This window comes from Choloepus didactylus, chromosome 1 (assembly GCF_015220235.1).
Source record: "Choloepus didactylus isolate mChoDid1 chromosome 1, mChoDid1.pri, whole genome shotgun sequence".
Lineage (NCBI taxonomy): Eukaryota > Metazoa > Chordata > Mammalia > Pilosa > Megalonychidae > Choloepus > Choloepus didactylus.
In genome coordinates this window covers 123699696-123727198 of record NC_051307.1, presented here as the reverse complement: position 1 = coordinate 123727198, position 27503 = coordinate 123699696, and the positions used below count along the sequence as shown (strand labels likewise).

The 27503-nt window shown below is 38.5% G+C and overlaps 1 protein-coding gene across 2 annotated transcripts in view; it reads left to right on the top strand.

The window, feature by feature from the left end:
* Positions 1 to 4403: 4403 nt before the first annotated feature.
* The window catches only part of SEC62 (SEC62 homolog, preprotein translocation factor), a 52613-nt gene continuing 29513 nt past the window's right edge, over positions 4404 to 27503 (top strand). The window contains exon 1 of one of the 2 annotated variants that reach the window (XM_037841079.1): positions 4404 to 4605. Coding sequence is in view for 1 of the 2 variants with exons in the window: in XM_037841070.1 (XP_037696998.1) it covers positions 20771 to 20806 (36 nt within the window). In the remaining variant the exon portion in view is untranslated. Of the gene's footprint in view, positions 4606 to 20713; positions 20807 to 27503 lie in introns of those variants that run through there. The other variant, XM_037841070.1, reaches the window with a different exon arrangement.

Sequence of the window (27503 nt, the reverse complement as noted above, 5' to 3'; positions counted from 1 at the left end):
GTAAGTTAGAAAAAGATTTTTAAATGTATTTGACACTCTCACTTTTCTTTAGGTAACCGATGAGCTTATCTCTGTTGTTCCATGCAAGGCCAATGAGAGCAGTTTGTCCCTCATTTTACCATGGACAGGTGTTCCAGTTTGCTAATGCTGCCATTTTGCAAAATACCAGTAATGGATTGGCTTTTATAAAGAGGGTTTATTTGGTTACAGAGTTACAGTCTTAAGGCCATAAAGTGTCCAAGGTAAGGCATCAACAATAGGGTACCTGCACTGGAGAAAGGCCATTGGCATCTGGAAAACCTCTGCTAGCTGGGAAAACACATGGCTAGCGTCTGCTTGCTCCCACGTTGTGTTTCAAAATGGTGTTCTCCAAAATATCTCTGTGTCAGCTTCTAGGGGCAAACTCTGGGCTAGTACCTCCAAAGCATCAGCAAAACTGCTTTCAATGGCCATCTTCAGAATTTCTCTGTAAGTTGCAGCCCCTCTCCAAAATGTCACTCTCAGTTGCTCTGAGGTCTCTCTGTTTGTGAGCTCTTTTTATAGGACTTCAGTGAACTAATCAAGACCCACTCTGAATGGGTGGGGCCACATTTCCATGGAAACATTCAATCAGCAGGTCACACCCTAATCAAAGGTGTCCCTCACTCAGTTGGGTGGGTCATATCTCCATGGAAACACTCAGTCAGAAGTTTCCAACCTAATCAACACTAATATCTCTGCCCCTAAAAGATTGCATTAAAGAATATGGCTTTTTCTGTGGGACATAATATATACAAACCAGCACAATGGGTATAACAAGAAGAATGGTACAACCATGAAATTAGTGAAAGCATCTGTTGCCAAGAGGTGGTAGATGGATAAGATAGGGCCATGTGAATATAGGAACAATTCCCTTGAAGGACATACTCCCATCCAGCAAGGATTCCTGTAAACCACAATTTTGGAGGAGACCAGAGACCACCAAGAACAGTTGGGCCACCAGTTTGAGAATGCCTGAGCACAGCCCACCTGGCTCTCTAACAAACCAATACAGAGTATCTTAGGCAATTCTTAAAATCAAAAGTATATTTTTTCTTATTCCAAAGTAATACATGTTTACTGTGCAGAATATAGAAATTTAAGATTAACAACAGAAACAAAAAGGGCAGACAGAAGAGCCCTTAATTCCACCAGTTAAAAATGACTATGGCGACAGGGACTAAATGAAGATTGGGGTGGGATAGGGGGGATGATCTTTTTTACTTTTGTTTTTCACTCTTATTTTTATTCTTTCTGGTGTAAAGAAAATGTTCAAAACTGGATTGGGGTGATGAAGGCACAACTATAAGATGGTACTGTGAACAGCTGATTGTACACCATGAATGATTGTATGGTATGTGAATATATCTCAATAAAACTGAATTAAAAAAAAAAAAAAGTAAGAGAACCCATACTCAAAAAAGTTAATGCAAGTTAGCAATGGAAAAGAAAGTTAAGCCTATTTCTTTTCTGATTTTAAATTTAATCTTCTTTTCAATGTTGTTTCAACTTTCCTTCTGTGGTTGACTGCTTGTTTTCCTATTTCAAATACATTAAAAGCAACCTAGTATTAAAAAAAAAAAAATGACTATGGCTAACATTTTGGTGCATAATCTTTGAAGCTCCCTCCTCCTCCTCCTCCTCCTCCTTCTCCCTCCCTCTCTCTCTCAACATATTGTACATACTTTGCACATCATACACTTTATCCAGCTTTTGTTTCTCACTGAACCTAACACAATCCTGCATGGAGTAGTGTTCAGGAAAAGGATGAATAGTTGAATATCAACCCAGTTTGTCTGTTTGTTTCATGTGCTTATGAGATAATGTAGCAACTGCTGCATCACTCAGTTTTCAGGGACTTATCTGCTATGTAGCAACTGCTGCATCACTCAGTTTTCAGGGACTTATCTGCTACCATGAAGAAACCACAGTATCTTAACTAACTCCACAGGAAAACCCCTCCTTAAAAGGAGCTGGCCCTCACAAGCCCTTTGGCAGAGTTCCATAAGCAAAAGACTCCTTAACTTGGAGCTAGAAAGCCTAGCTTTGAATACCAACTGGGTTATTTTACTTCTCTAAGCCTCCATTTTCTAATCTGTAAAATGAAGGCACTGACCCATGACCTATAAGATCTCTAGCTGTTAATATTCTGTGATATCTCTGTCAATCTATACACATACATTACATACATTTTAACAGTGAAGAAAGGAGTCAGGAATTATGCCTGGAGGCACTGGTATGACAAAATGGTTTTGTTTGATTTCTAGAAACTGAAAGTCTTGTAAGAAATCCAGCCAATATGTTTTTCATCCATATAAACACTTTCTGCAGCCAAGTTGGGAAAATTGAAAGCAGGAATCACAGCAACGAACAACAGGAAAATAATTGAAAACACTCTTGTATGTGTGGTTTGTATTAGTTCTCAATCAGATTCTCAGATGATTGTTGTAATTCTGTCTGAATTTCTTGTTCATGGCTTTACACTTTTGTGTGTCATTTCCTAAATACCGCCCCCCTCTCCTGTTTCCAATGTTACAAGCAGAGAACAGCTCTTTGCTCATCTGTGAACAATGAGTTTGCTGGGTAAGGGAACTTAACAAGCGAAGGAAAGAAATACTAATATAAAAACAGGTTGAGAAAAGGAAAATTAGTAACACAAGTGCCTGGGTGGAAAGGGAGTATTAACTATCACTGCCTACTCGTCCTCTCCCATCAAGCTTGGAGCCATTTCTTCACCCCACGCCCAATTCCTTGAGAGCATTTGGGAAATGAGGATGTTTCCAATATGATCTGGGTTATGCTGAGGTGTCTTTCCTGCACACTTGTTTCTTCACTCTGCCTAAGCCAAGGGTGGAAAGGGAGCACAGAGTCATGCTTTGAAAAGCCTGCTCCCAGGAAGTGTTTCCCACTCCCGTGCACCCTGGCTTTTGGACCTCACCACCCCTACAGTGTCTGCTTTTTTCCAAATGATCAATCAGGGGAGGTTTGTTCATTCCAAATACAGGTGAAACACACCCAATTCCTACTCATTTCCATGGCGCTGGCCTTGCAGGAAGTGTTGTCTTCCGCCCCTGGGGTCTAGACCAGGCCTTGCCAACCCTGCTATCACGGCTGTGGCTGCCAGAAGGAATGTGCCCTTCACACCTGGGCCCTTCTGGGTCTGCACCCGTGGAGAGTGACTGCTGCTTTCTCCTAGGCCAGAAAGGATCCTCTCATCTTCAGCAGCAGAGGTTGCTGCTGCTCCTCTTCCTCTTTGCTTTGTTGTTGTTGTTTAAATTTAAATTTTATAGTAGAAAAGCATTAGGCAATATGGTCACATGGCTCAAAAGGGGATATAGTGAAAAACCTCTGTGCAACCATGTCCTCCAGTCATTAATTGCCCTTCTGTAATAAGCAAAAAATGTATAGTTTTTTCTTTTTTTATGCAAATAGTACCACACTACATTTGCTTTTTTTTTTTAACACAACAAATGTCTAGAGATTATTTCACAGCAATACCTACAGTGTCATCGCTCCTTTTTAAAACTGTATGGTATTCCATTGTATGTATCCATGGTGGTTTATTTAACCAGTCCCCTGCTGGTAGTTTTTCAGGCTATTGCCAATTTTTTTGGTATTATAAACAAATGCAGCACAATATATATATACACACACACACACACACAAATTCATACAAGTGTGGGCATATCTACCAACAAGCATACCTACAGAACAAATTCTTGGAAGTGAAATTCTGGGCGAAAGGCCTTGGGTAATTTTAATTTTAACAGACATTACAAAATTGCATTCCTTAGAGATTGCACCACTTTACACTCACCAGTGATATGAGTGAGTACCTGGTACCCCCTCACTCTCCCCAGCACAGTTTATCAAAACTTTTTATCTTTCCTAGTCTCTTAGGGGGAAAATAGTATCAGTATAGTTTTAATTTGTAATATTCCCCCTGTAGGAAGCAGCAAAAATGTCTGCTCAATTTACCTGTTCATTCTTTACCTCTGGTAGAGGGGAGAACTGATGCCAAAGTGTTTCCCTCATTAAGCCAGCCCTGCCCACAGGCATCCAGCATTGCCTCATGAGACAGGCAGTCCTTGGACCTCACATTGTCAAAGGGTTTGGCTAGGAATCTCTCTAAATCTGAGAAACTAAATGTGTCTGCACACCCCAACCAGCTTCTCATGATCATCTTACTAGAAAGCTCTTTGCCTGTGTCCCTCCCCACATCTGCCACTTCCCCTCCTTTGTCATCCCTCTTCCCTGCAGAAAACAGGAAGAGGGTTTACTGCTGGAACACACAGAGGTTTGAAGATGAGAAACCCCAAACTAACAGCAGCTGGAGTCTGAATGGGCCAGGAGATGGAAATATTTCCAGGTCCTAACAGAGGGAGCTGAGTGGAGAGGGCCACCTAGCAAGAGTTGTGACCTTCAGCCAGGGACTCAGGAGACCACTGTGGCCCAGCAGGGGCAAGGAAGTGGACTGAATAACCAGACCTCTCCTCCCCCTCTCCAATCTCCTGCCAGGGCTCTCCATTGGCTGAACCTAACCAGAAACCAGAGGGTGAGGGAGTTCACTGATGCAGTTCCCAACAGGTAAGCCTCCAAATGAGAAAGCAGGTGGAGAAGGGTGGAGAGGGGATATGGAAGGGCAGAAAGAAGATCTCGGCTTGCCCACAGAATGGTGAATACCATGTTCCTTTGGACCCTTGTTCCTTTAGCTTCTTAACTTTGCATCTTGAATTTCCCAAGCTTCCAGAAGACTTGGACTAAGGACCCTAAGGTTTTCAGGCATGACGACCCAAGCTTCCCCTCACAGATCTACCAGATTTTTCTGGTAGATGGGCACTCAGCTGCATAATAGCCACAACTGCCTCTGGGTTCCTTATAAATTTTTTAAAGTTTATCATCTGGATCTTGAATACAGTCTACTAGCACAGTTAGAACTGTGTGGAAGAAAAATTCCTGAATAAGGAAGAGGCATTATTATTCATTTGCAACAGGAAGAAAATGTTACATGAGGATCTGGTTGTTTTATAAGTAGAAAATAGCTAAAGTGTGTGTTCTGGAGAACAAGTAGGCTAAGATGAATTATTGTTTTACCTTTAAACACCTGATATCTCACTATCTCAAGACAACAGGTACAAATGAAACTCCAGAGATATTAACATTTGTTAATTTAAAAATTAATAATTCTCAATAATACTCACTTTTACTTGCTCCACTGTATTTAATTGGTCCAGTTTTTAACAGTATCCTCATTTACAGAAATTTGCTAGAATTCTCAGGGATCTTACATGTGACAGTTATGTCATTATTTGCCATTCTGGTAAGCTGGACTAGGCTTTCAAAGCTTCATCTGCTGATAGTTCTGCAGCAGGATTGCTCAGAACTGAAACTGTTCCTGAGCCTATGATTGTGTCCCGGGTACTGGTGGAGTGGGAGCAATACCTAATGTACATCCAGAGTCACCGAGCTATAGCCATGCAGCTGTGATGGTGGAGATGGAATTGAAATGTCCTTGACACTACAGGTCCAAAAATTCAATCTTTCAAAGTGACCATGAGGAAACTCCTTGTGGATATTAGTACAGCATCCCACAACAAGGCTGTTTGGCCCCAAAATATTAGCGCATTTAGTTTCGCAGCACTTTTAATTAATTACTAAGCAACTTTTGCCAAGAGTTAGCTACTGTCAGAGGTCTGTGTTGAGATAAGCCATCTAAAAATTCCATTCCCTCTGAAGTTTGTGCTTCTGGGTCTGTCTTTCTAGGTCTGACTTGCTATGCCAGGTTCTTTCTTCCCTTAAAAGGTACTCCCATTGCTCTTGAGTCCCATATTGTTCCTTCCAAAACTCTGGCCTCCATGAGGATCACTCCAGTCCATCAGATATGTTGTATAAGTCTTTTTCTTGGAAAAGTGTTCAGCCCCAGTATAAAGCAGAGATGCAAAGAGATTCATAGTGGAGAGACATTCTCAGTTCTCTCCACAAAACCACAGAAGCTCCTATTTAGACCCAAAAAAGCAGAAACAACAAAAACTCCATTGCACAGGCATCACAAAAGAGTTCTTGTGAAATGGGGTGGAGAAGGCAGTATCCTGAAATCACCATGTTGACTCTCATTCTGAAACCATTCCTGAGTGACAGTCCCTAGAGGGTCAAGCCAAACTAATATGTTGATGTCAGGATAGCATCAATAATTAGCACACTTCACTAAATCGCATGGGAATACTACTTACTCTGTGCCAAATTGCCTTGAAGACAATAAATGTCCTTAAGGCTAAAGAACTCAAAAATGCAGCTAAACAAATGAGTAATGATAGTAATGAATTGTAACACACAGAATTTTTTAAATTCCCTGAGTTGATACTAATTTAAATAAATGATTGAATAAATAAATAAACTTTATTTATAAATAAAAGGGGGAAGGGAATATGTTTGTTTAGAAAAATAAAAATAAATAAACTCTTCCTACAGTAGTATTGCAATTAATAAATGTATAAGAAATGATGGAAATAGAAATCCACCATTTGGCAAACACCACACTAATAATTTTATCAGGCAGGGATCATTAATGAATGCTAAAATTAGTGGGCAAAAGTATGATGAAAAACAGAATATTTACATAGTTCCAAAGTATTCCTCCACAAGATACTTAATAATTTCAAAGGAAACATAGTAATTTTATGGCGGTGAAACCTGGCAGATACCACAGATGCAGTTAGGAGGGCAAAATCTCATCTCTGTGATATGCTTGCCAAAAATGCACAGACTAAATTGATTGTGAGAAACAGCAGACAACCCCAAATTAAGCAACTTTCTACAAAATAGCAAGCTAGTATTCTTCAAAGAATCAAAGTCATGAAAGACACAGAAAAACTGAGGAACTGTACCAGATTCAAGGAGATTAAAGAAACATGAAAACAGTGCAAGTTGTAATCATAGATTATATGTATCATGGGCAGAAAAAGAACATTAATAGGACAATTAGCAAAGTTTGAATAAATTCTATAGATTGATGGTACTGTGTTGATGTTAATTTCCTGGTTTGATCATTGCATGGTAGTTATATAAGATGTTAATATTTGTAGAAGCTGGGTGAAGAGTACATGGGAATTTTGGGTACTATTTTTTTTCAACTTTTTCATTAGTCTGAAAATATTTCAAGATAAAAAGTTCAAAAATGTAAAGATAAGTTTAAAAAAAACAAAACAGCTAATGTTCTTTTAATTCATCCCTATGGGTGCAGACCTATTGTGGCTGGAACCTTTTGATTAGGTTGTTTCATCTGAGATGTGACCCAGTCCATTCAAGTGTCCATTCAAGGGGGGTTATTTTTATGAGAGAATGAAAGGCAGAGGCATTTGGAGAGGGCTTAGAGAGAAAAATGCCCCAAAGATGCTAGGAGAGAACACACAGATGCTCAGAGAGAAAGCCACTGGAATCAGAAGCTGAAAGCAATGAACCCCAGGAGAAAAGGACCAGCAGATGCTGACCATGTGCCCTACTATCTGACAGAGGAACCCCAGATGCCAGCAGCCTTTCTTCAGAGAAGTTATCCTCTTGTTGATGCCTTAATTTGGACATTTTCATGGCCTTAGAATTGTAAACTTGTAATTTAATAAATCCCCATTGTTAAAAGCCAAAAACAAAACAAAACAAACAAGAAATAGTGCCTAAGAATAATTCACTCACTACAACATTGTTTTGTGGAGAGAGTAAAAATACATATTAATTAAAAGAAGTGTCTTTATTCTTCAATAAGCCTAGACAAGTGAAGTTCTCCTTTGATTAGCCATGTGAAGGATTATTCAAGCATTTCTTAAAAGCACACATTAAGTTTTTAGCCTTTATTTTATTACCCAAAGCTGAAGGTCAAAATATCAATTGCATATGAAAATACTTTAGTAATCCTGGTCTATTCTTGCAGCACTTTGAATAGACCTCTACTGGGAACCCTTTTATTATGATAGTTGAGCACTAAAAACTTCAGATCATTAAGTCCTTGGTGAAATGTGCATAAATGAGGAAATTTTTCCATTTGACAGATGAAAAATAAGGACTCCAAAATTCCCTTCCTTAGTGAGTACAGTTTAGGAGAGGAGCCTGATACTTTTTTGCTGTTTGCTCTGAAATATGCTATCTTGACTGAAGTAAGTTCATTTACCATAGGAAAAAAACCCAGCAAAATAAATATCAGCAAAACATAATAATTGAAGCCATGGGAAGCAGAACATTTTACATCTCACATATGAATGTATATCTATACAGGGAAAAAATAATTGAATACTAGCAGCTTTAACTTAGGGATAAATCCAAAATTACAGTGGCCAACAAATTATTTAGACAACTATCTATAACTTAAATATAACTTAAAATAATCTAATATATAAGGTATACTGGTTTATTGTTCTTTTCATTTCAGAGGATCCACATTATTGAACTATACATGAGCATAAGAACCGCCAGAAAATTATCTCAGCCAATGTAAGAAGGAAAGAATGTTAGGATTTTTCTTCCAACTTTCATGTGAAGTACAGGTCTAGAAACCCTGGTTTCCTTGGCTCTTGTGACTTCAGTTCCATGAATTCTGTGCCATCTAGCCTTCATTCTTTACCCCTACCTCTACCACCCCCACCGACACCACCCATTTTCCATCTTAATAGATGTTGGGTTTGCACAGAAAACAAATTCTCAGTATATTAATAACCAATGAGATTTGTTTTTCCTTGCCCAAGAGGTTTGAATTTTGGAGATGTAGCTTTGTCAAACTCTGTATTTCCTCTCAAATTGCTGGGATGGAGGTAGGTTGAGAGGGTAGATTCTTCTTATACATCTCTATTCCTAAGTAAGGTGGCACTTACAGGAAACCAGGCAAAATGATTGATTCCTAGAATCTCTTTCTTAGCATAGAGAAATTCTTTCTCAACGAAATCTAGGGGAACTGCTATTAAATTGGTTTCCTCTAAATTTTATAGAGGACTAGGTAGATAACAGAGGCCTTGAGCTGCAATGAAGGCTTTCTAACTGAAGGTTGTCTCCCTTATGTTTTAAGTATATTTCTGTCACTTACCAAAGTTCAGAAGATAGGGACTATGCCATCTCATCTTCATTATTCACTCAGTCAAAATCCATTTATGGAATATCTATTCTGAGCCAGGCACTGGATTAGCTACTGAGCACAGAGAATAAGACATAGTACCTTCCCTTGAAAGGTAACAACTGATAGAAATACAACTATAATGGAAATTATATATACTATAGCAATGATGATTTGTACAAAATGTTATAGGAGCCCAGAAGAGAGAACAATTGAGTGTGCTTAGGGAAGAATTCAGGGAAGGTGACATGTTACCTAAGACTTAAAGGGTAAGCCAGGTGGAAAAGGGAAGTATAGTAAGGATTCTGGCTTCATTTTGTGATATTTGAGTGATGACAGCTTTTAAGCCTCACCCCTCACTCTTTCCCTTGTGCCCCACATCTGGGCAAGCTAGTACAAAAGCCCAGGTGGCTCCCTCCTTTGGCACCAGTGGGAGATGTAAATTATGCAATCCCTTATTACTCATGCACAGGAAACCTCACTCTGGTTCCAACCATAACCACAATAAAAAACCCAAGCCATTCTCCTTTCTTGGCTCTCTCAAGCTATTCTGAACCTGCTTGAGAGGCCTGCCCTGCTCTCCCTAGGCAGCCTCCATCATGTAAGTAACAAACCTTTCATACATTTTTGGGCTATATGTGGCGTCATCAGAACCACATTTTGTATAGGGCTCCCTCCTGTTTATTCAGGGTGGATACAACAGGAAGGAAGAGAAGAGGAAATAGCAAGCAAAGGCTATGGGTATTAAATTGCAGGTGGGAGGGAGGTGTGGATGGAGGCAGATGGAGATAAAGTGCGGTCTCACAGTGCTAAAGCATATGGTTCCTTAGGAGAGTGGTAAACGATAAAGGCAGAAAGGGTAGACAAGGTTACTTTAAAAAAGAAGATAAATATTTTGGCTATGTAAACTGGACTCAGCAGAGACTGGAAAGCGAAAACCTTCATTTCTACAATCCCTGGCAGCCAGCTTTCTAGATCTAATTACATGCACTACTAGGATATCTGAAGGACAAAAGAGATGAGGAGACCATCATCCTGCTGCTACTGTTGGCTGTATCTCATCAGGCAAGCAAGGTCATGGAGACAGGATTTTTTTCTACAACAGTGTTCCAGTGTCCTGTCTCTGGGTTCTTGGGAGTTAAGAGGAAGTTGCTGCACTGTAGGCAACAGCTTCCTGACAACTGGATCACAGCTGCCCTCTTAGTTGCCTAAACTTAGTTGTTGTCACAGTGGCCTCCTGACTTCCCAAGGGCATGGAAAGCATCATTTAAAACAAAAACATTTACCAGTTTCCAGTTTGTATAATTCAGATCAATAGGAATACATTTCCATACTATTTCCTCCCACTTACTGAAGTTGTAGATCAGAAAAACTGAATTTTCAAAGCTTCTACCAATTCATCAACGCTCAAAAGAGGGGACCCAGATTGAAAAACCCTTTGTTTAGTAGTGCATGGTAATGAGGCCTGAAGGAATCCAGTAAAGAATAAAGAGCGGAACTGCTCTTCTCCATAAAGCAAGGGAAGTCTGAGTTTTAGAGTAGCCCAAGGAGAAGAAGTGACAAAGCCCAAGGACAAAGAGAAGATATCCAGCAGGATAGGGTATGTTCTGGAGAAAGTGATGGGAAGTAGGCAGGTAGGCAGAGGCAGTGGAAAAGGGCATGGAAGATGGCCAGCAAATTCATGGATGGCAATGCCTGATACTCTTTAAGTTGTGGACTCTGCTATGTTGTGGTTTAAAGTATATAAAGAGAATCCAAAGAAGCTTGGGGAGCTTCAACGGTGGTAGGAGGGGTGAAAGAGGGGATTCCAGCATATGAGATTGAGAAGAAAGAGTTAGAGAGGTACAAAGGAAAGCAGCAGGTTGTGAAGTGTCCTGGGGACCATGCGATCCCTCAGATCCTTGGGCTTAAATGCCATTTTCTTATCCTTATGATTCCCAAATTTGTATCTCCAAACTGGACCTCTCCCCTGAACTCTAGTTTTAATATATCTATCACATCACCATTTGGATATCAATTAGGCCTCTCAAATTAAACATGCCAAAAACCATATTCTTAATCCTCCCGTACCGACCTCTTCATCTCTTTTCATCCCCACTTTAGTAAATGTCATCTTTATACTTGCAGTTAGTTAAGCCAAAAAATTGTGGAGTCACCCTTTATTCCTATCTTTCCTTCTTATTTAGAAGTCCATTGACTCCACCTTCAAAACATATCCAGAACCCAAGCATTTCCCACCACTTTTATAGCAAATACCCGAGTCCAAGCCTCCTTCATCTCTCACCAGGTAGCTGCAAAAACCTACTAACTAATCCTCCCTTCCCCCATTTCTTTCCATATACTCTCTTCCCACATTCTATTTCCAACATAGCAAACAGAATGACCCTTTTAAAATAGAAATTATATCAAGCCATCCTTAATCCTGCCTGATACATCCTCCAATAGCCCTATTTACTTGGAGCAAAGGCCAAAGTCTTTTTACAATGGCCTACAAAAGCCCTATGCAACTGTGCTGATGTACCCTAGAAAAGATTATGTTCTTTTAATCCAATCTTCTGGGGGCAGACCTACGGTGGGTGGGACCTTTTGATAAGGTTGTTTCTATGGAGATGTGACCCTGTCTATTAAAGGTGGGTCTTGGTCCCCTTGCTGGAGTCCTCTATAAGAGGGTAAAAGGCAGAGACATTTTGAAAGAAGCTCAGATACGCAATGCAGAGTCTGCCCCCAGGAGAAGCAAGAATGACCCGCAGGAGCCGAGACAAGCTAAGACAGAAGCCCAGAGACATTTTGGAGAAAGCCACAGAAAACAGAAGCTAAACCTGGGAGAGGGGCAGCAGACTCCGGTCATGTGCCTTCCCATGTGACAGAGGAACCCCAGAGGCCATCGGCCTTTCCTCAGAGAAGGTATCTACCTCTTGATGCCTTAATTGGGACATTTTCATGTAAGTTTGTGAACTAATAACCCCTCATTGTAAAAGCCAATCCATTTCTGGTATACTGCATTACTGCAGTTTTAGCAAACCGGAACAGCAACCTAACTCCATTTTCTCTCTGACCTTATCTCCTGCTACCCTCCCTCTTTTTTAATCCTTCAGTCATTGACCTTCTTACTATTTCTCAAACATACCTGCCAAGTTCCTACCTCTGGATCTTTGTATTTAGTGTTCATTCCACTAAAAGTACTATTCCCTGAGATAGCCACAAAGCCTACTCCCTCCCCTCTTCCAAGCCTTTTTTAAAAATTTTGGCTCAAAGAGAATCTCAAAAAGGCTTGTCCTATTACTACCCACCCCACAGAAACAAACAGGACTATAAGAGGTTACTATGAACAACTGTATGCCAACTAATTGGATAACCTAGTTGAAATGGACAAATTCCTAGAAACACACAAACCACCCACACTGACTCAAGAAGAAATAGAAGATGTCAACAATACTAGTTAATTACAATAATTAGTAAAGAGATTGAATCAGTAATCAAAAACCACCAAAAAAGAAAAGCCTAGGACCAAATATCTTCACAAATGAATTATACCAAACATTCCAAGAAGAATTGACACCTGTCTTGCTCAAAGTCTTCCCAAAAATTGAAGAGGAGGGAACACTCACTACTCATTCTATGAAGCCAACATCACTCTCATACCAAAGTCAGAAAAAGATAACACAAGTAAAGAAAATTACAGGCCAATGTCCCTTATTAATAGATGCAAAATTTCTCTGTAAAGTACTAGCAAACAAAATCCAACAGCACATCAAAAGAATTATTCATCATGATCAAGTGGGATTCATCCCAGTTATGTAAGAGTGGTTCAACATAAGGAAATCAATTAATGTAATATACCACGTTAACAGACAAAGGAAAAAAGAAACCACATGATCATCTCAATTGATGCAGAAAAAGCATTTGACAAAATCCAGCACCCCTTCTTTGATAAAAACACAAAACTAGGAATAAAAGGAAACTTACTCAACATGATAAAGGGCATCTATGAAATACCCACAGCTAACATCATACTTAATGGTGAAAGACTAACAGCTTCCCTCTGAGATCAGGAACAAGATAAGGATGCCCACCATCACCACTGTTATTCAACATTGTCCTGGAAGTTCTTGCCAGAGAAATTAGGTAAGAAAAAGAAATAAAAGCCATCCAAATTGTAAAGGCAGAAGTAAAACTTTCCCTTTTTGCAGATGACATCATCATATACACAGAAAATCCTAGAAATCACAACAAAGCTACTGGAACTAATAAATGAAGTCAGCAAAGTGGTGGGGTCCAAGATCAACACACAAAAATTAGTAGTATTTCTATATACTAGTAATGAGCAATCTGAAGAAGAAATCAAGGAAAAAATCCATTTGTGATAGTAAAACCATCAAATATTTAGGAATAAATCCAATCAAGGATGTAAAGGACTTGTACATATAAAACTACAAACATTACTAAAAGAAATCAAAGAAGACTTAAATAAATGGAAAGACATTTCATGTTCATGGTGGAAGACTAATATTGTTAAGATGAATTTACAGATTCAACACAATTCCCATCAAAATTCCCACAGCCCTCTTTGCAGAAATGGAAAAGCCAATCATCAACTTTATATAGAAGAGTAAGGGGCCCCGAATAACTAAAGCCATCTTGAAAAAGAATAACAAAGTTTGAGGAATCACACTTCTTGATCTTAAAACTTATTACAAAGCCATAGTAATCAAAACAGCATGGTACTGGCACAGACATATAAATCAATGGAATCAAATTGAGAGTTCAGAAATCATTCCTCCTATTTATGGTCAATTGATTTTTGACAAGGGTGCCAAATCCACTCACTGGGGAAAGAACACTCTCCTCAAGAAAGGATGCTGGGAAAACTGCATGTCCATTTGCAAAAGAATAAAGGTAGACCCTGACTTCACAACATATATAACAATTAACTCCAAACAGAACATAGGGAGCCTCCCTACACAGCCCTGCAGCCCAGAACTGCCCTGAGGGGATGGCGCTCACCTGTGACAGAGCAGAGTCATCCTTCAACAGAGGACCTGGGGGTGTACGGCCTTGAAGAGGGTCCCACTCGCAAGTCTCAGGGGCCATACACCAATACCAAGGACTTGTGGGTCAGTGGCAGAGACAAACTGTGGTAGGACTGAACTGAAGGATTAGACTATTGCAGCAGCTTTAAATCTCCAGGAACACCAGGGAAATTTGATTGTTAGAGCTGCCCCCACTCCCTGACCGCCCAGCCACACGCCCCATATACAGGGCGGGCAACACCAACTACACACACAAGCTTGGTATACCAGTTGGACCCCACAAGACTCACACCCCCACTCACCACAAAGACAAAGAGTGGGGGAACTGGCTTGAGGGGAATAGGTGGCTCATGGATGCCACCTGCTGGTTAGTTAGAGAAAGTGTACTCCAAGAAGCTGTAGATCTGACAAATTAGAGATAAGTGTTTTAATTGGTCTACAAATCCTAAAAGAACCCTATCAAGTTAAGCAAATGCCAAGAGGCCAAAAACAACAGAAAATTTTAAAGCATATGAAAAAAACAGACAATATGGATAACCCAAGCCCAAGCACCCAAATCAAAAGATCAGAGGAGACACAGTACTTGAAGCAATTAATCAAAAAACTAAAGATGAACAACAAGACCATGGCACAGGATATAACTGACATCAAGAAGACCCTAGAAGAGCAATAAAGAAGAAATTGCAAGAGTAAATAAAAAAAATAGACGATCTTATGGAAATTAAAGAGACTGTTGACCAAATTAAAAAGATTCTGGATACTCATAGTACAAGACTATAGGAAGCTGAACAATGAATCAGTGACCTGGAAGATGACAGAACGGAAAATGAAAGAACAAAAGAAAGAATGGGGAAAAAAATTTAAAAAAATCAAAACGGACCTCAGGGATATGAGAGATAATGTAAAACATCCAAATATAAGATTCATTGGTGTTCCAGAAGGGGAAGAGAAGGGTAAAGGTCTAGGAAGAGTATTCAAAGAAACTGTTGGGGAAAACTTCCCAAATCTTCTAAACATCATAAATAGACAAATCATAAATGCCCAGTGAACTCCAAATAGAATAAATCCAAATAAACCCACTCTGAGACATATTCTGATCACACTGTCAAATACTGAAGAGAAGGAGCAAGTTCTGAAAGCAGCAAGAGAAAAGCAATTCACCACATACAAAGGAAACAGCACAAGACTTAGTGACTACTCAGCAGCCACCATGGAGGTGAGAAGGCAGTGGAATGACATGTTTAAAATTCTGAGGGAGAAAAATTTCCAACCAAGAATTCTTTATCCAGCAAAGCTCTCCTTCAAATTTGAGGGAAGGGTTTAAATTTTTCACAGACAAACAAATGCTGAGAGAATTTGCTAACAAGAAACCTGCCCTACTGGAGATAGTAAAGGGAGCCATACCAACAGAGAAACAAAGAAAGGAGAGAGAGACATGGAGAAAGGTTCAGTACTAAAGAGATTCAGTATGGGTACATTAAAGGATATTAATAGAGAGAGGGAAAAAATATATATTACAAACATAAACCAAAGGATAAAATGGCTGATTGAAGAAATGCCTTCACAGTTATAATGTTGAATGTAAATGGATTAAACTCCCCAATTAAAAGATAAAGATTTGCAGAATGGGTAAAAAAAAAATGAACCATCAATATGTTGTATACAAGAGACTCATCTTAGACGCAGGGACATAAAGAAATTGAAAGTGAAATGATAGAAAAAAATATTTCATTCAAGCTACAGCCAAAACAAAGCAGGAGTAGCAATATTAATCTCAGATAAAATAGACTTTAAATGCAAGGATGTTATGAGAGACAAATGGAGTATAGTCCTATCAAATTCCTGGAAGAAAACATAGGGATGCATTTCAGGACCTTATGTTAGGCAATGGTTTCTTAGACTTTACATCCAAAGCACAGGCAACAAAAGGAAAAAAAGAACATAAATGGGACTTCATCAAAATTACAAATTTTTGTGCATCAAAGGACTTTAACAAGAAAGTAAAAAGATAACCTACTCAATAGGAGAAAATATTTGGGGACCACATATCCAAAAATGGTTTAATATCCAGAACATATTTTTTAAAAAGCTACAATTTGACAATAATAAGACTAAGAACCCAATTTTAAAATGGGAAAAATATTTGAACAGACATCTCACCAAAGAAGATACACAAATGGCCAAAAAGCACATGAAAAAATATTCCATATCACTAGCTATTAGGGAAATACAAATCAAAACCACAACGTGATCCCATTTCACACCTACCAGAATTAAAGAAATAGAAAACTATTAAGTGTTGAAGAGGATGCAGAGAAATAGGAACACCCATTCATTGTTGGTGGGAATGTAAAATGGTGCAAATGCCGTGGAATTTGCAGTTCTTCAGAAAGTTAAGTATAGAGTTAACATAGCACCTGGCAATACAACTTCTAGGTATATACCCAAAAGATCTGAAAGCAGAGACTTGAACAGTTATTTGCACTTGAACAGTTATTTGCACACCAACGTTCATAGCAGTGCTATTCACAATTGCCCAAAGATGGCAGCAACCAACGTGTTCATCAGTCAATGAATAGATAAACAAAATGTGGTGTATATATATGCAATGGAATATTATTCAGCCATAAAAAGGAGTGAAGTTCTGATACATGTGACAATATGGATGAACCCTGAAGACATCAGGTTGAGTGAAATAAGCCAGACACAAGAGGACAAATATTCTTTGACCTCACTGATATAAAATAATTAGAACAGGCAAATTCATAGAGTCAGAATTTAGAATATAGGTTACCAGGGGATGGAGTGCGGATGGGGAAGAAAGATTTAATGCTTAAATTGTACAGAGTTTCTATTTGGGTTGATAGTGAGGTTTTGGAAATGGATGGTGGTGACGGTAGCACAACATTATGAACATAATTAACAGCACTGAATTTTATATTTGAATGTGGTTGAAAGGGGGAAATTTTAGGTTGTATATATATTACTAGAATACAATTTTAAAAAAACCATAGGATTGTATGACACGAACAATGAACTCTATTGTTAGTGATGGACTACAGTTAATAGTACAATTTAAAAATGTTCTTTCATGAATTGTAACAAGTACACCACACTAATGCAAGGTGTTAATAATAGGGGGTTACATGAGAACTCTGTATTTTATGTACGATTTTTCTGTAAACCTACAACAATTTCTCTTCAAAACAAAAAGGCCTATTCTCACCATCTAATGTACAATTAAACCCTCATTCTCACCCCCAGGGACCCCTTTACTTGCTTTGTTTTTCTCCTAAATTCCACTATGTTAGAGTTTATCCTTATATAAGCTTCACGAGGTCAGGGATTTTGCCTCTTGCTCACTCGCATATCCCCAGTTCCTAGAACAGGGACTGGCACACAGTGTTCTAGTTTGCTAATGCTGCGGAATGCAAAACACCAGAGATGGATTGGCTTTTATAAAAAGGGGGGTTATTTGGCTACACAGTTACAGTCTTAAGGCCATAAAGTGTCCAAGGTAACACATCAGTAATCGGGTACCTTCACTGGAGGATGGCCAATGGCATCTGGAAAACCTCTGTTAGCTGGGAAGGCATGTGGCTGGCATCTGCTCCAAAATTCTGGTTTCAAAATGGCTTTCTCCCAAGATGTTCCTCTCTAGCAAGCGTGCTCCTCTTCAAAACGTCACTCACAGCTGCACTGAGTTCCTTCTCTTTGAGTCGGCTCATTTATATGGCTCCACTGATCAAGGCCCACCCTGAAAAGGTGGGGCCATGCCTCCATGGGAATATCTCATCAGAATCATCACCCACAGTTGGGTGGGGCACATTCCAAGCAAATCTAATCAGCACCAAAAAGTCTGCCCCTCAAGACTACATCAAAGATAATGGCATTTGGGGGACACAATACTTTCAAACTGGCACACACAGTACACCTTCAATAACTATTTGTTTAATTAATGAATAAATATAATTCTCCTCTGTTTCCCGAAAACTTCCAGTCAAGTCTCTCATTTGTAAAAGTTTTGCTTTTGGAAAGGAAAGAAAGATGGAAAGTGTACCTCATTTGGAAAAAGATAACAGTCATATGTGAATTTGCAAATGCAATGTGAAATTAAAACAAAGAAATCACTGGAAGAACACCCCCTTATGACCATCAGTTATATAAATGGGGGCTTAGAAGATTTGAGCTATTTTGATATAAACATTAAATGGATGGGGGACACTGACACTTGGGTTAGACTTGGGAACATTACTCATCATTCATGGTGCTATACACAATGGCTAGTCATTTGGGATTTTTAAAAAAGGGAGTGGAAGATGGTTTGGAGTGTGGAAAGTGTCAAGTTGGGGAGAACAATCAAGAGACTTGCAATAATAGCTCAGGTAGGTAATTATAAAGGCCTGATCAAGGGAATAGCAGTAGGAATGATGAGGAAGGGAAAAATTCCAAACATCTCAATGTACAATCGATAGGATTTGCTGACTGATTGGCAGAGAGACATATTTGAGGTTTCTGCAAGGTATGTACCGTGAGTAACTGGGTGAAGAACGATGCAGTTATCAGCACTTAAAAGTATAGGAAAATGGGCAGATTTTCTGGGGAATATGATGATTTCTAGTTGGACATCCATTAGAAACATCCTTTCAGAAGACAGCTGTAAATAAACATTTATGCAGTATTTTATGAATCAAGCTACGGACATATATGAAATTCCCTAGAGAGAAGAAACAGCATGGAAGCATGAAGGCTAGAAGAATTTAAGAGCGGGGTAAAGGGAAAGGAGCCAAAGAGCCAAATCAGAAGGAAGAACCTCTTATAAAAACAAAAGAAGGAGGGTAAGTCAAGAAGTGAATGGTCAATACGCTGTCCAAACGTCAAATAAGATGCTAGCTGAAAAGAAGCCATTGGATTTGACAAGAGAATTATCAGCAGATGGTGGAGGTATAAATCAAATAGTTGTAGGCTAAGGAGTGAATGGCAGTGAGATCACGGGGGAAGTAATTTAAACTCTTCTCCAGAAATTTGGAGGTGATAGTAAGGTCGTAAGGAAGTAGCTTAAGAGAGAGGCATTGTCCACAAGGATTTTCATTTCCCATCATAGTCTTGTCTAACATTTTACATCTTGTAAGCATTCAATATCTATTATGTGCAATAATATTTTTATTTATAGATCGGCTTCCCTTGAGAACAGCCCAGTGTTCTCTAAATAAAACAGCACAAGACAGACAAACTATCGTTTTGGGTGGGGAGAGAGACTGAAGGAAATAAAGATATTTTGTGTCTAAATTAGAAGATAAGGTTATTTTTGGGGTTAATTGGTAGGAATCTTCATTTCTTTTTTACTCTCCTTCCCTCCCCCACACAACCTAATTATATTGTAGAGGGGAAAAGAACCAAATGGTTTGCTGATTTTGTCCCCTGAGGCAGGAATTACATAGTCAAAGAAAGAAGATTAGCTACCTTAGGCTATAAAAGATCAAGAACCAAGATGCTACTGGTTGCCCTAGCTGCATATTTAATTGCTCTTAGGCTAAATATATATGGGAAAGAAGAATGACTTAAGAAATGCTTACAATATAACAAGTGAGAAAAAGCAAGCTACATATTGCATATATAATATGATCTCAATTTGAGGAAGATGAAAATATATAAATATAAAATATATATGTAGGAATAAATACTAGAAGAAAAACTGAAGTATTAACAGTAGCTAATTATCGCTGGGAGGAACAACTATGAATTTTACTTTTCTTCATCTTACTTTTCTGTATTCTCCCAGTTTTCTACAATTAAAAAATGCCTTTAAAAATCACCATAAAAGTTACGGGGAATTTAATTTAAACTCTTTGGCCTAAGTGGTTCTAAAATAACATTAGTTATAATAGCAGTTTGCCCGACTTGAAGTAGCCTGCAGCCAGTTCATTCCCAACTTCTTAGAATCTTTCTCCTATTTGTCTTACTTGTTCTTCCCTGGTTTCTAAAGTGAATTTTAACAAGCAAAATGGGGAATGGAATGGAGAATCCAATTAGTTTTAAATGAGCCACACTACTACCGGTACTTCCTAGGGGAAAAGAGAACTGACTTAGGGCTTGGCTCTACCACTTACCAGCTGTGGAGTTCAAGTCAGCTCATATCTCTGCCTTCAGTGGTCTTTAATATGAGATTAAAAAAATTTACATGTGGGGAGTGGGGCGTGGGGCGGGGCTCGTTGAAAAAATCATAGAAACTGCCATGGGCACCACTCTAAAGGCTAAGGGGGTGGGGCCTGGTTATCTGTATTTTAGTAGCTTCCCAGGTGACTGATGCTCAGTAGGTGGAGAACCAGGACTCCTTCCAGTAGTCTTGTTCTCTGATTCACTTCTCGACTCCCTCTCTGCGCGCACACACGCACATATACACCCCATCTCCCGTCCCAGGTATTCCCCAGTTCCTGCCAACAACAGAAGCCAAAAGAGTAGGGGAGAGAAGACTGCCACCAAGAAACACAAGAGGAGCCTGACCCCAGCCTCTCTCCCGGCCTTGCCGCGTCCCTGGGAGTTACATAACGGGCCGTGAGGCGCGCTCTCGCGAGGTTTACACCGCCCCCTCCTCGCTCCACGTCATAGGGGACCGGGCGGAGCGGCCAACATGGCGGAACGTAGGAGACACAAGAAGCGGGTCCAGGTAGCAAAGCCGAGCCCTGGGTAGGGGGCTTCGGGGCGTTCAGAAGTGGAAGAGGCATGGAAAACCCCTTGGGACGGCGAGCGAAACTGAGGGCGAGTCGGGGTGGGATTCCGCCGCAAGGCCGCCGGCTCACGGATGCGTCGTTGTGAGGGGCCTGAGAGCGGCGGGGGATGGGGGGGGCGATGTTGGCGCCGTGGAGACCTTAGCACAGATGGTGGTAGGGCAGCGGGGAAAGGAAGGAGGCGCAGCAGGGCTCGGAATCCGGCCTCGGAGGCGCGGCTGCTTGGCGCCTGGTCCCCTGGTTCTTGTGGCCGCGCCGGCTGGGGCCTGCGCTGGGAGGTCAGCCCCTTCGGAAGCGCAGACGCTGAGGCTCCCTCAATTCCCTTCCATCCCATTCTCTTATCTTAGCTGGCCCTAAATTAAGGCCAAGGTAATTGGGATAGGAGGAGGCAAAGGACTGACCTAAAACTGCCTGTCCTTTGTACGTAAATTGAAAACGGACCGTAGGAAGTGGGAGTGGTCTGACTTGGTCAGCTGCCTCTGGGGTCCTGGCGTCGATCTGACTATCCAGATGTTCAGCTGTGTTTGGCCTCCTTTCTCCTCAGTATTAACTTAATAGTACACTTTAAGCTTGCCGGCTTTCTTCCGGGCGTCGCAGTGTAAATAAACACAACCATGTTGTTGCTGCAACGAACTGGTGGCACCCAGAAACCTCTCATATGGCAGTCTGTCATCCTCATAACCTACATAATATCCCTTCCTCGTTCCAAATGCATGTCATCTGTGCATTTCCTCCCTGCAATTTCCCCCCTCTTGTCATTGTTCTTTACCAAGAGGGTTAAATATGTGGAACAACTTAGACTCAGTGTGTTTATTAGTCGTCTCATCAGCTCATGTGCTTTAGAAGCCTTCATATGGCATAAATTTATAGCATTTTGTAAATTGATAATATACCAATCATAAATTATTTGATAAGCTCATCATTGCTTTTCTGTTCCTTAATGTTTCACTGCTTAGAATGACTTTTTCTAACAACTTATTCCTCCATTTTTCAGTTTGTTTATTAATTTATTGGCTTAAAGCACAGATGATTTGAGCTATGCAAGTTAAAATTGTCGGTGTAAAACTTTGAAGTACTGAAAGAAAGATGTCAATGACCAGTTAATTTGGAATTTGGGAGAAATAACCAGTTTTGCAACAAAGTATAGAAGGGATTCAGAAAGAAACAGATTTCTCCAAGTTTTTCCCAGGTCATAAAGCCAGGGTTTAAAGTCAGTATGGGAGGAAGTTAATTATATTATTCCTAGTATTTCCAAACTTAGTGATATAGGTCAGACATGTATGTACAATATTATTTGAATTTGTATTGAATTGTCAAATTGGTACTTACTGTACTAGTTGTATTTACACTTACTGTACAATTTTGTGCCCTTGAATACTCATGGTTTTCCAATTTCTACTGTAATCATTCTTTAATATTATTGTAAAATTAGGATTATTAATTCACTTTTTGGCTGCTTTTATTTCTGTTGGGATCTTTTACAGTAAACAGAAAGATAGATTAAGAGGTTGTATTGTACTGTACTGTTAGTGGCTGAGAGCTAAAACTTTAGCCAGACTGCACCAGTTTGTATCCCAGCTCCACCAATTATTAGCAGTGTAACTTTGAGAAAATTGCTTAATTTTTACCCCATTTCCACATCTGACTCAATGATATGTAAAGCTCTGAAGAGTGCTTGGCATGTAGTACTTAGTGAATATCAATTATTGAATAAACAGTCTAAAACTTAAGTGGATTGCCTCATTTTGCATTAGCAGTATTTATTAAACATTTTATGTTATTATTGATAGAAGTTTGTGGTTCTAGCATAATGCTTTTGTATCTGTCCCCCTGCCTCCCCCCAAAATGAGGGATTTAGGATGGATTGTTGTTTTCAATGCTCTGATAATGCTGGAAGATTAATAGCTGTCCAGTGAGTAAACCATTAGATTGTGTGTGTGTTATGTAAAGTGTAGCTATTTACTATTATTTCCTGATATTTGAGGATAATATAAATGTGTGAGGACCTGATTGTTTAAAATAAGCTTGGCACCCTGCTAAATAAATGAAAATAAGTATGGCATTTATTTTCCCATCCTTGACGTTTTCTACATAGCTATGTAGAATAATGTTTTTGGAGAATTTGGAGCACAGTTTTAATTGTGCTGGGCCTATTTTCTGTTTTTAAAGATGGAGTCATAATAAGGGTAAAAAGCAAAGAAACAAAATCAAATGTACACAATTGCAGTTTTGAGGAATAATGCCTATAAATTTATGAAAATCAGAAGAGCTCAATGAGAGAAGTAAACATTAATTACTGTTGTAGTGAGTATTTTCAAATTTGTTATATAACGCTTGGAGAATTAATAAAACTAGAGCTTTTTACTCTACTTCCATGCTATCTAACAAATTTATATATTGAAAAAAAAAAACAAAACCTGTCCAACAAAAGTCCTCTTTTCTCCCTCTCCCCCCAAGAATCAGAAACTCTAATATTGGCATCACTTTAGACAAAAAGATAAAATGTTGTGACAAAGTTAGGAGTTTCTTACGTTACAGAAAAGATTCTGTTGTCTTTTAGGCAGAAACGTCTGCAAAAATCCGCTGAATTTCCTGTCATTACTTGATGTTTCATGATTAGAAAAGATTATGTTTATTAGATTCTGTGACCTGGAATTGGGAGGGGAAACGTTTGAACTAAACAAGTTCAGGGTAAAAAAAAAAAAAAAAGTAGATAATGCATTTGCTTTTTGTAGTGCAGCATAATTTTGATTCTGATATTCTATCAAAGTTGAAAGCAAGAGGAATGTTTTGTCACATTTCCATCTTGGACTCACTGTGTTGGTCACTGAAAACCAGATGTGAACTACATGTTCACTGACATTATGTTGTAAAATTTTAATGGTTGAGATTCTCAAATGAAAGTAATCGCAATCTAAAGTATTGAAAATAAAGAATTTTAAGTTAATTTAAATAATGCAGTTATGTAACTTTTAAGGACATACAGTAACTATATATAGGTTAACAAACATGTTAATCAGACATTCTGATTTAGTATCATGAAGTTTTAGAATTGAAAAGGATCTTCAGATATCTAATCTAGTGGATTTGTTTGTAATTCTTTTTCACAAATGCAGCCTTCTGTAAATGAGTGGTGGGCCCAGAGCCCTGTCATCACCTCCTTAAAACTCTGTACCAACATCCCCAAACCCCACCATGATCTTTTAAGCTACTGTTAGAACGTTGAATGATAAGGTATTACTATGTGTAAAATTTGCTGGGTTATCTAACACCCTTATTTTACACATAAAGAAACTGAGGTACAGTGTGGTTATGTGACTTGGCCAGAATTACTCAAGAAAGAAACCATATTTAGTACAGGTTTTCTAATTCCTTGTTCAATGGTCTTTCCACATCACAATTGATAAAATATAAATAAGTTCTGAAATACTTGAACCCTGAAATCTCTATATTTGTATAACATAAGGAAATAACTTAATCATGACTTGTTCCAGGTAAAGAGTCTCATCCATTTAGTATTCTGCTTATGTGTAAAATATCCAGTTGAGTTTTGGGACATTTAAATGGCTTACTAGGTTTTAGAACTTTTATTACCTCCATCTCAGTTATTATTTTTTTAATTTTAATTTTTTAACAACATAACATTTCCCATTTTAGCCACTTTCAAGTATCCCATTCAGTGGTGTTACTTACATTCACAGTATTGTGCTATTGTTACCACTATCGATTACCAAAACGTTTCCCTCACTCCAAACAGCAACTCTGAATCCCCAATCCGCTCTCCCCACCCCTACCCATGGTAAGATGTAATCTTCTTTTTGTCTCTCAATTTGTATATTCTGGTGGTGGTGGTGGTGGTATTTTTTTTAATATAATTGAGATCATACAATATTTATCCTTTTGTGTCTGACTTATTTCCCTCAACATGGTGTTTTCAAGGTTCATCCATATCGTAGCATGTTTCAGATTTTCACTCCTTTTTATGGCTGAATAATATTCCATTGTATATATATTCCACATCTTGTTTATATATTCATCCATTGGTAGACACTTTGGTTACTTCCATCTATTGGCTTTTGTGAGTAATGTCACTATGAACAATATATACAGATATTTGTCCAAGTCCCTGCTTGCAGTTCTTTAGGTATATACCTAGAATTGAGATTGCCAGGTCATATGGTAATTCTAAACTTAACTTTCTTAGGAATCACCAAACTATTTTCCACAATAGCTGTACCAGATTCACATTCCCACCAATAATGCAGGAGGGTTCCTATTTCTCTTCATCTCCTTTGTTATTTTCCATTTTTTAAAATAATAGCTATTCTTGTGGGCATGAGGTAGTATCTCATTTTGGTTTTGATTTGCATTTCTCTAATGCCTAATGATATTGATCATCTCATCTCAGTTATTTTTGTTGTACCCATCTGTCTCCCTGTCAATAAAACTCTGGTATATGATAGGCCTATATACTTAATTTCAGGAAAGGGAAGAAAAGAGAAAGTTTAGGATTATGCAGCCAGACTATACAGGCCTGACTCTGGGACCTTCTGAAGAAGAGAGAAGGAACCTAAGAAGCCAGTCCTTAAGTCTGAGAATTTCCCTCAGAGGGTAAATGGAGATCTTCACGGTTACCTAGCTTACCCATTGAAAGGGAAAGTGGTAGAAGTGAAGCAGGAGGGTATTACAAAAGGTAATAGAGACTCTTGTAACACTTACTACATGCTGTGCGTTATTGAGCAAATGAAGGGATTACTTTAAGTAATTTTAAAAAGTTCTTCTAAATCAGAAATTCTGTAGATTTAAGCCCATGGCTTCCTTACTCTTGATCTAATATTTTTCCTCAAAAAGGTTAAAATATTGGCTCAAAAAAATACACCTAATGTAAATCATGGACTATAGTTAATAGTACTATTTCAATATTCTTTCATCAGTTGTAACAAAGACATACTAATGAAAAGTGTCAACAATAGAAGGGTTTATGGGAATGTTATTTTTTTTACATGACTCTTCTGTAAACCTGCAGATTCTCTAATTAAAAAAAAAAAGATTTCAAAAAAATTATGCCAGGTGAAAGAAACCAGACACAAAGTACTACATACTGTATGACTCCATTTACATAAAATGTAAATATAAGTAAATCTACAGAGATAGAAGTAGATTAGTGGTTTTGTATGGATGGGGAAGGATAGAGAGATTGAGAGGTGACTGCTGAGGATTATGGGGTTTTTCTTTATGTAGTAATGAAAATGTTCTAAAATCTATCATAATGAATATACAACTCTGTGATTATACTAAAAGTCATTGATTGTGCACTTTGGATGGATTGTATGGTATGTGTGTATATCTCAAAACTGCTTAAAAAATACTGGCTCAAATGATATGTAGTTAGAAATGATAACCCCTATTTCATTACAGTAGGTGAGTGTTAATATATTCTAGAGTAAAAATAATATTTTTAAACAATTTTTAAAAAGAGTCTTATAAGTGAACATTCATTATAAATAATTTTGGATTGTGAATTGAAGCATCCAGAATCTTAGTATTTGGGTGCAAAGAAAGGCCTCAAAACTTACTGACTCTAAAGTTTCCTCTTTCTGAGATAGTTAGGCTCATTCATTGAGCTAAAAAGTTATCTTCATTTGTTTAAGGGTTAATTAACTGGTTTCCCTTTTATTAGTGGGTGCTACTATTCCCAGAAGACCTTCATTTCCTATTTAAAAGATTTTTGAAAGTTATGAAAATATCCTGTAGACTTCTACGCATTAAAAGGGAACGAAGAGGGGAGGTCTGTTACATAAACAGGATGAAGTTAAGACTTTCATACCATCTTGATCTGTAAGTGGAGCAGTAAGAGTGCAGACACCGTGGCAGAATTTCCTATATAACCATCTTCCCGTGGTCATCTTCTCTTGCTACTCTACAGCAATCTTTCTTTCTGACACCAAAGCCCCAACAGGTGGCACAAATTATGTAATTTTCATCAAGAGCATCTACAATATGGATAATTATATATTAATTTTATATGGTACAATGAATATTTCTTGATATTTCACAAAGGAAAATATGAATTTTTTAAAGGATTTGTATTTCAAGAAGGAACAAGGAATTTTGGGAAGTACCAGTCTATAAGTAAATCTTTATCTATTTGAAAGAGATTAGCCAAGTCCATGTTTTCTGGGTCTCTTCTGTTCCTTGGTGCGTAGGAGTACCTTTAGCAAAGAAGGGAAAGAAATAAAAATCGATTACTTGAGTCTATTTTGCAGTTGTGGTGAAGAGTTTGAAGTTGATTGTTAAAATCATTTTTTTAAAAGCTTTTGGATTCATATGGTATCAGATTCCCTATTGTATGATATAGAATCCACTTTCAGGTTTTTATGTATTCTAATATTTAATCAGATTTTGCATGTGATACCTCAGTAGATTAGTACATTTTTGCCTGGAGACAGTAAATGGTTTGATTGTTAATATGAGTGTAGAATTGTTATTCCTAAAGTTGATACGATTTTTCCTCCCAGTGTCACCTTCCTCCCACATTTCCTTTCTGTTATTGAAAAAAACATTCTGTCAGTCAGTGAAATTAGAAATATGACATCTTTTCTCATCCATTTCATTCATCCGTTGTCGTTGAGACCT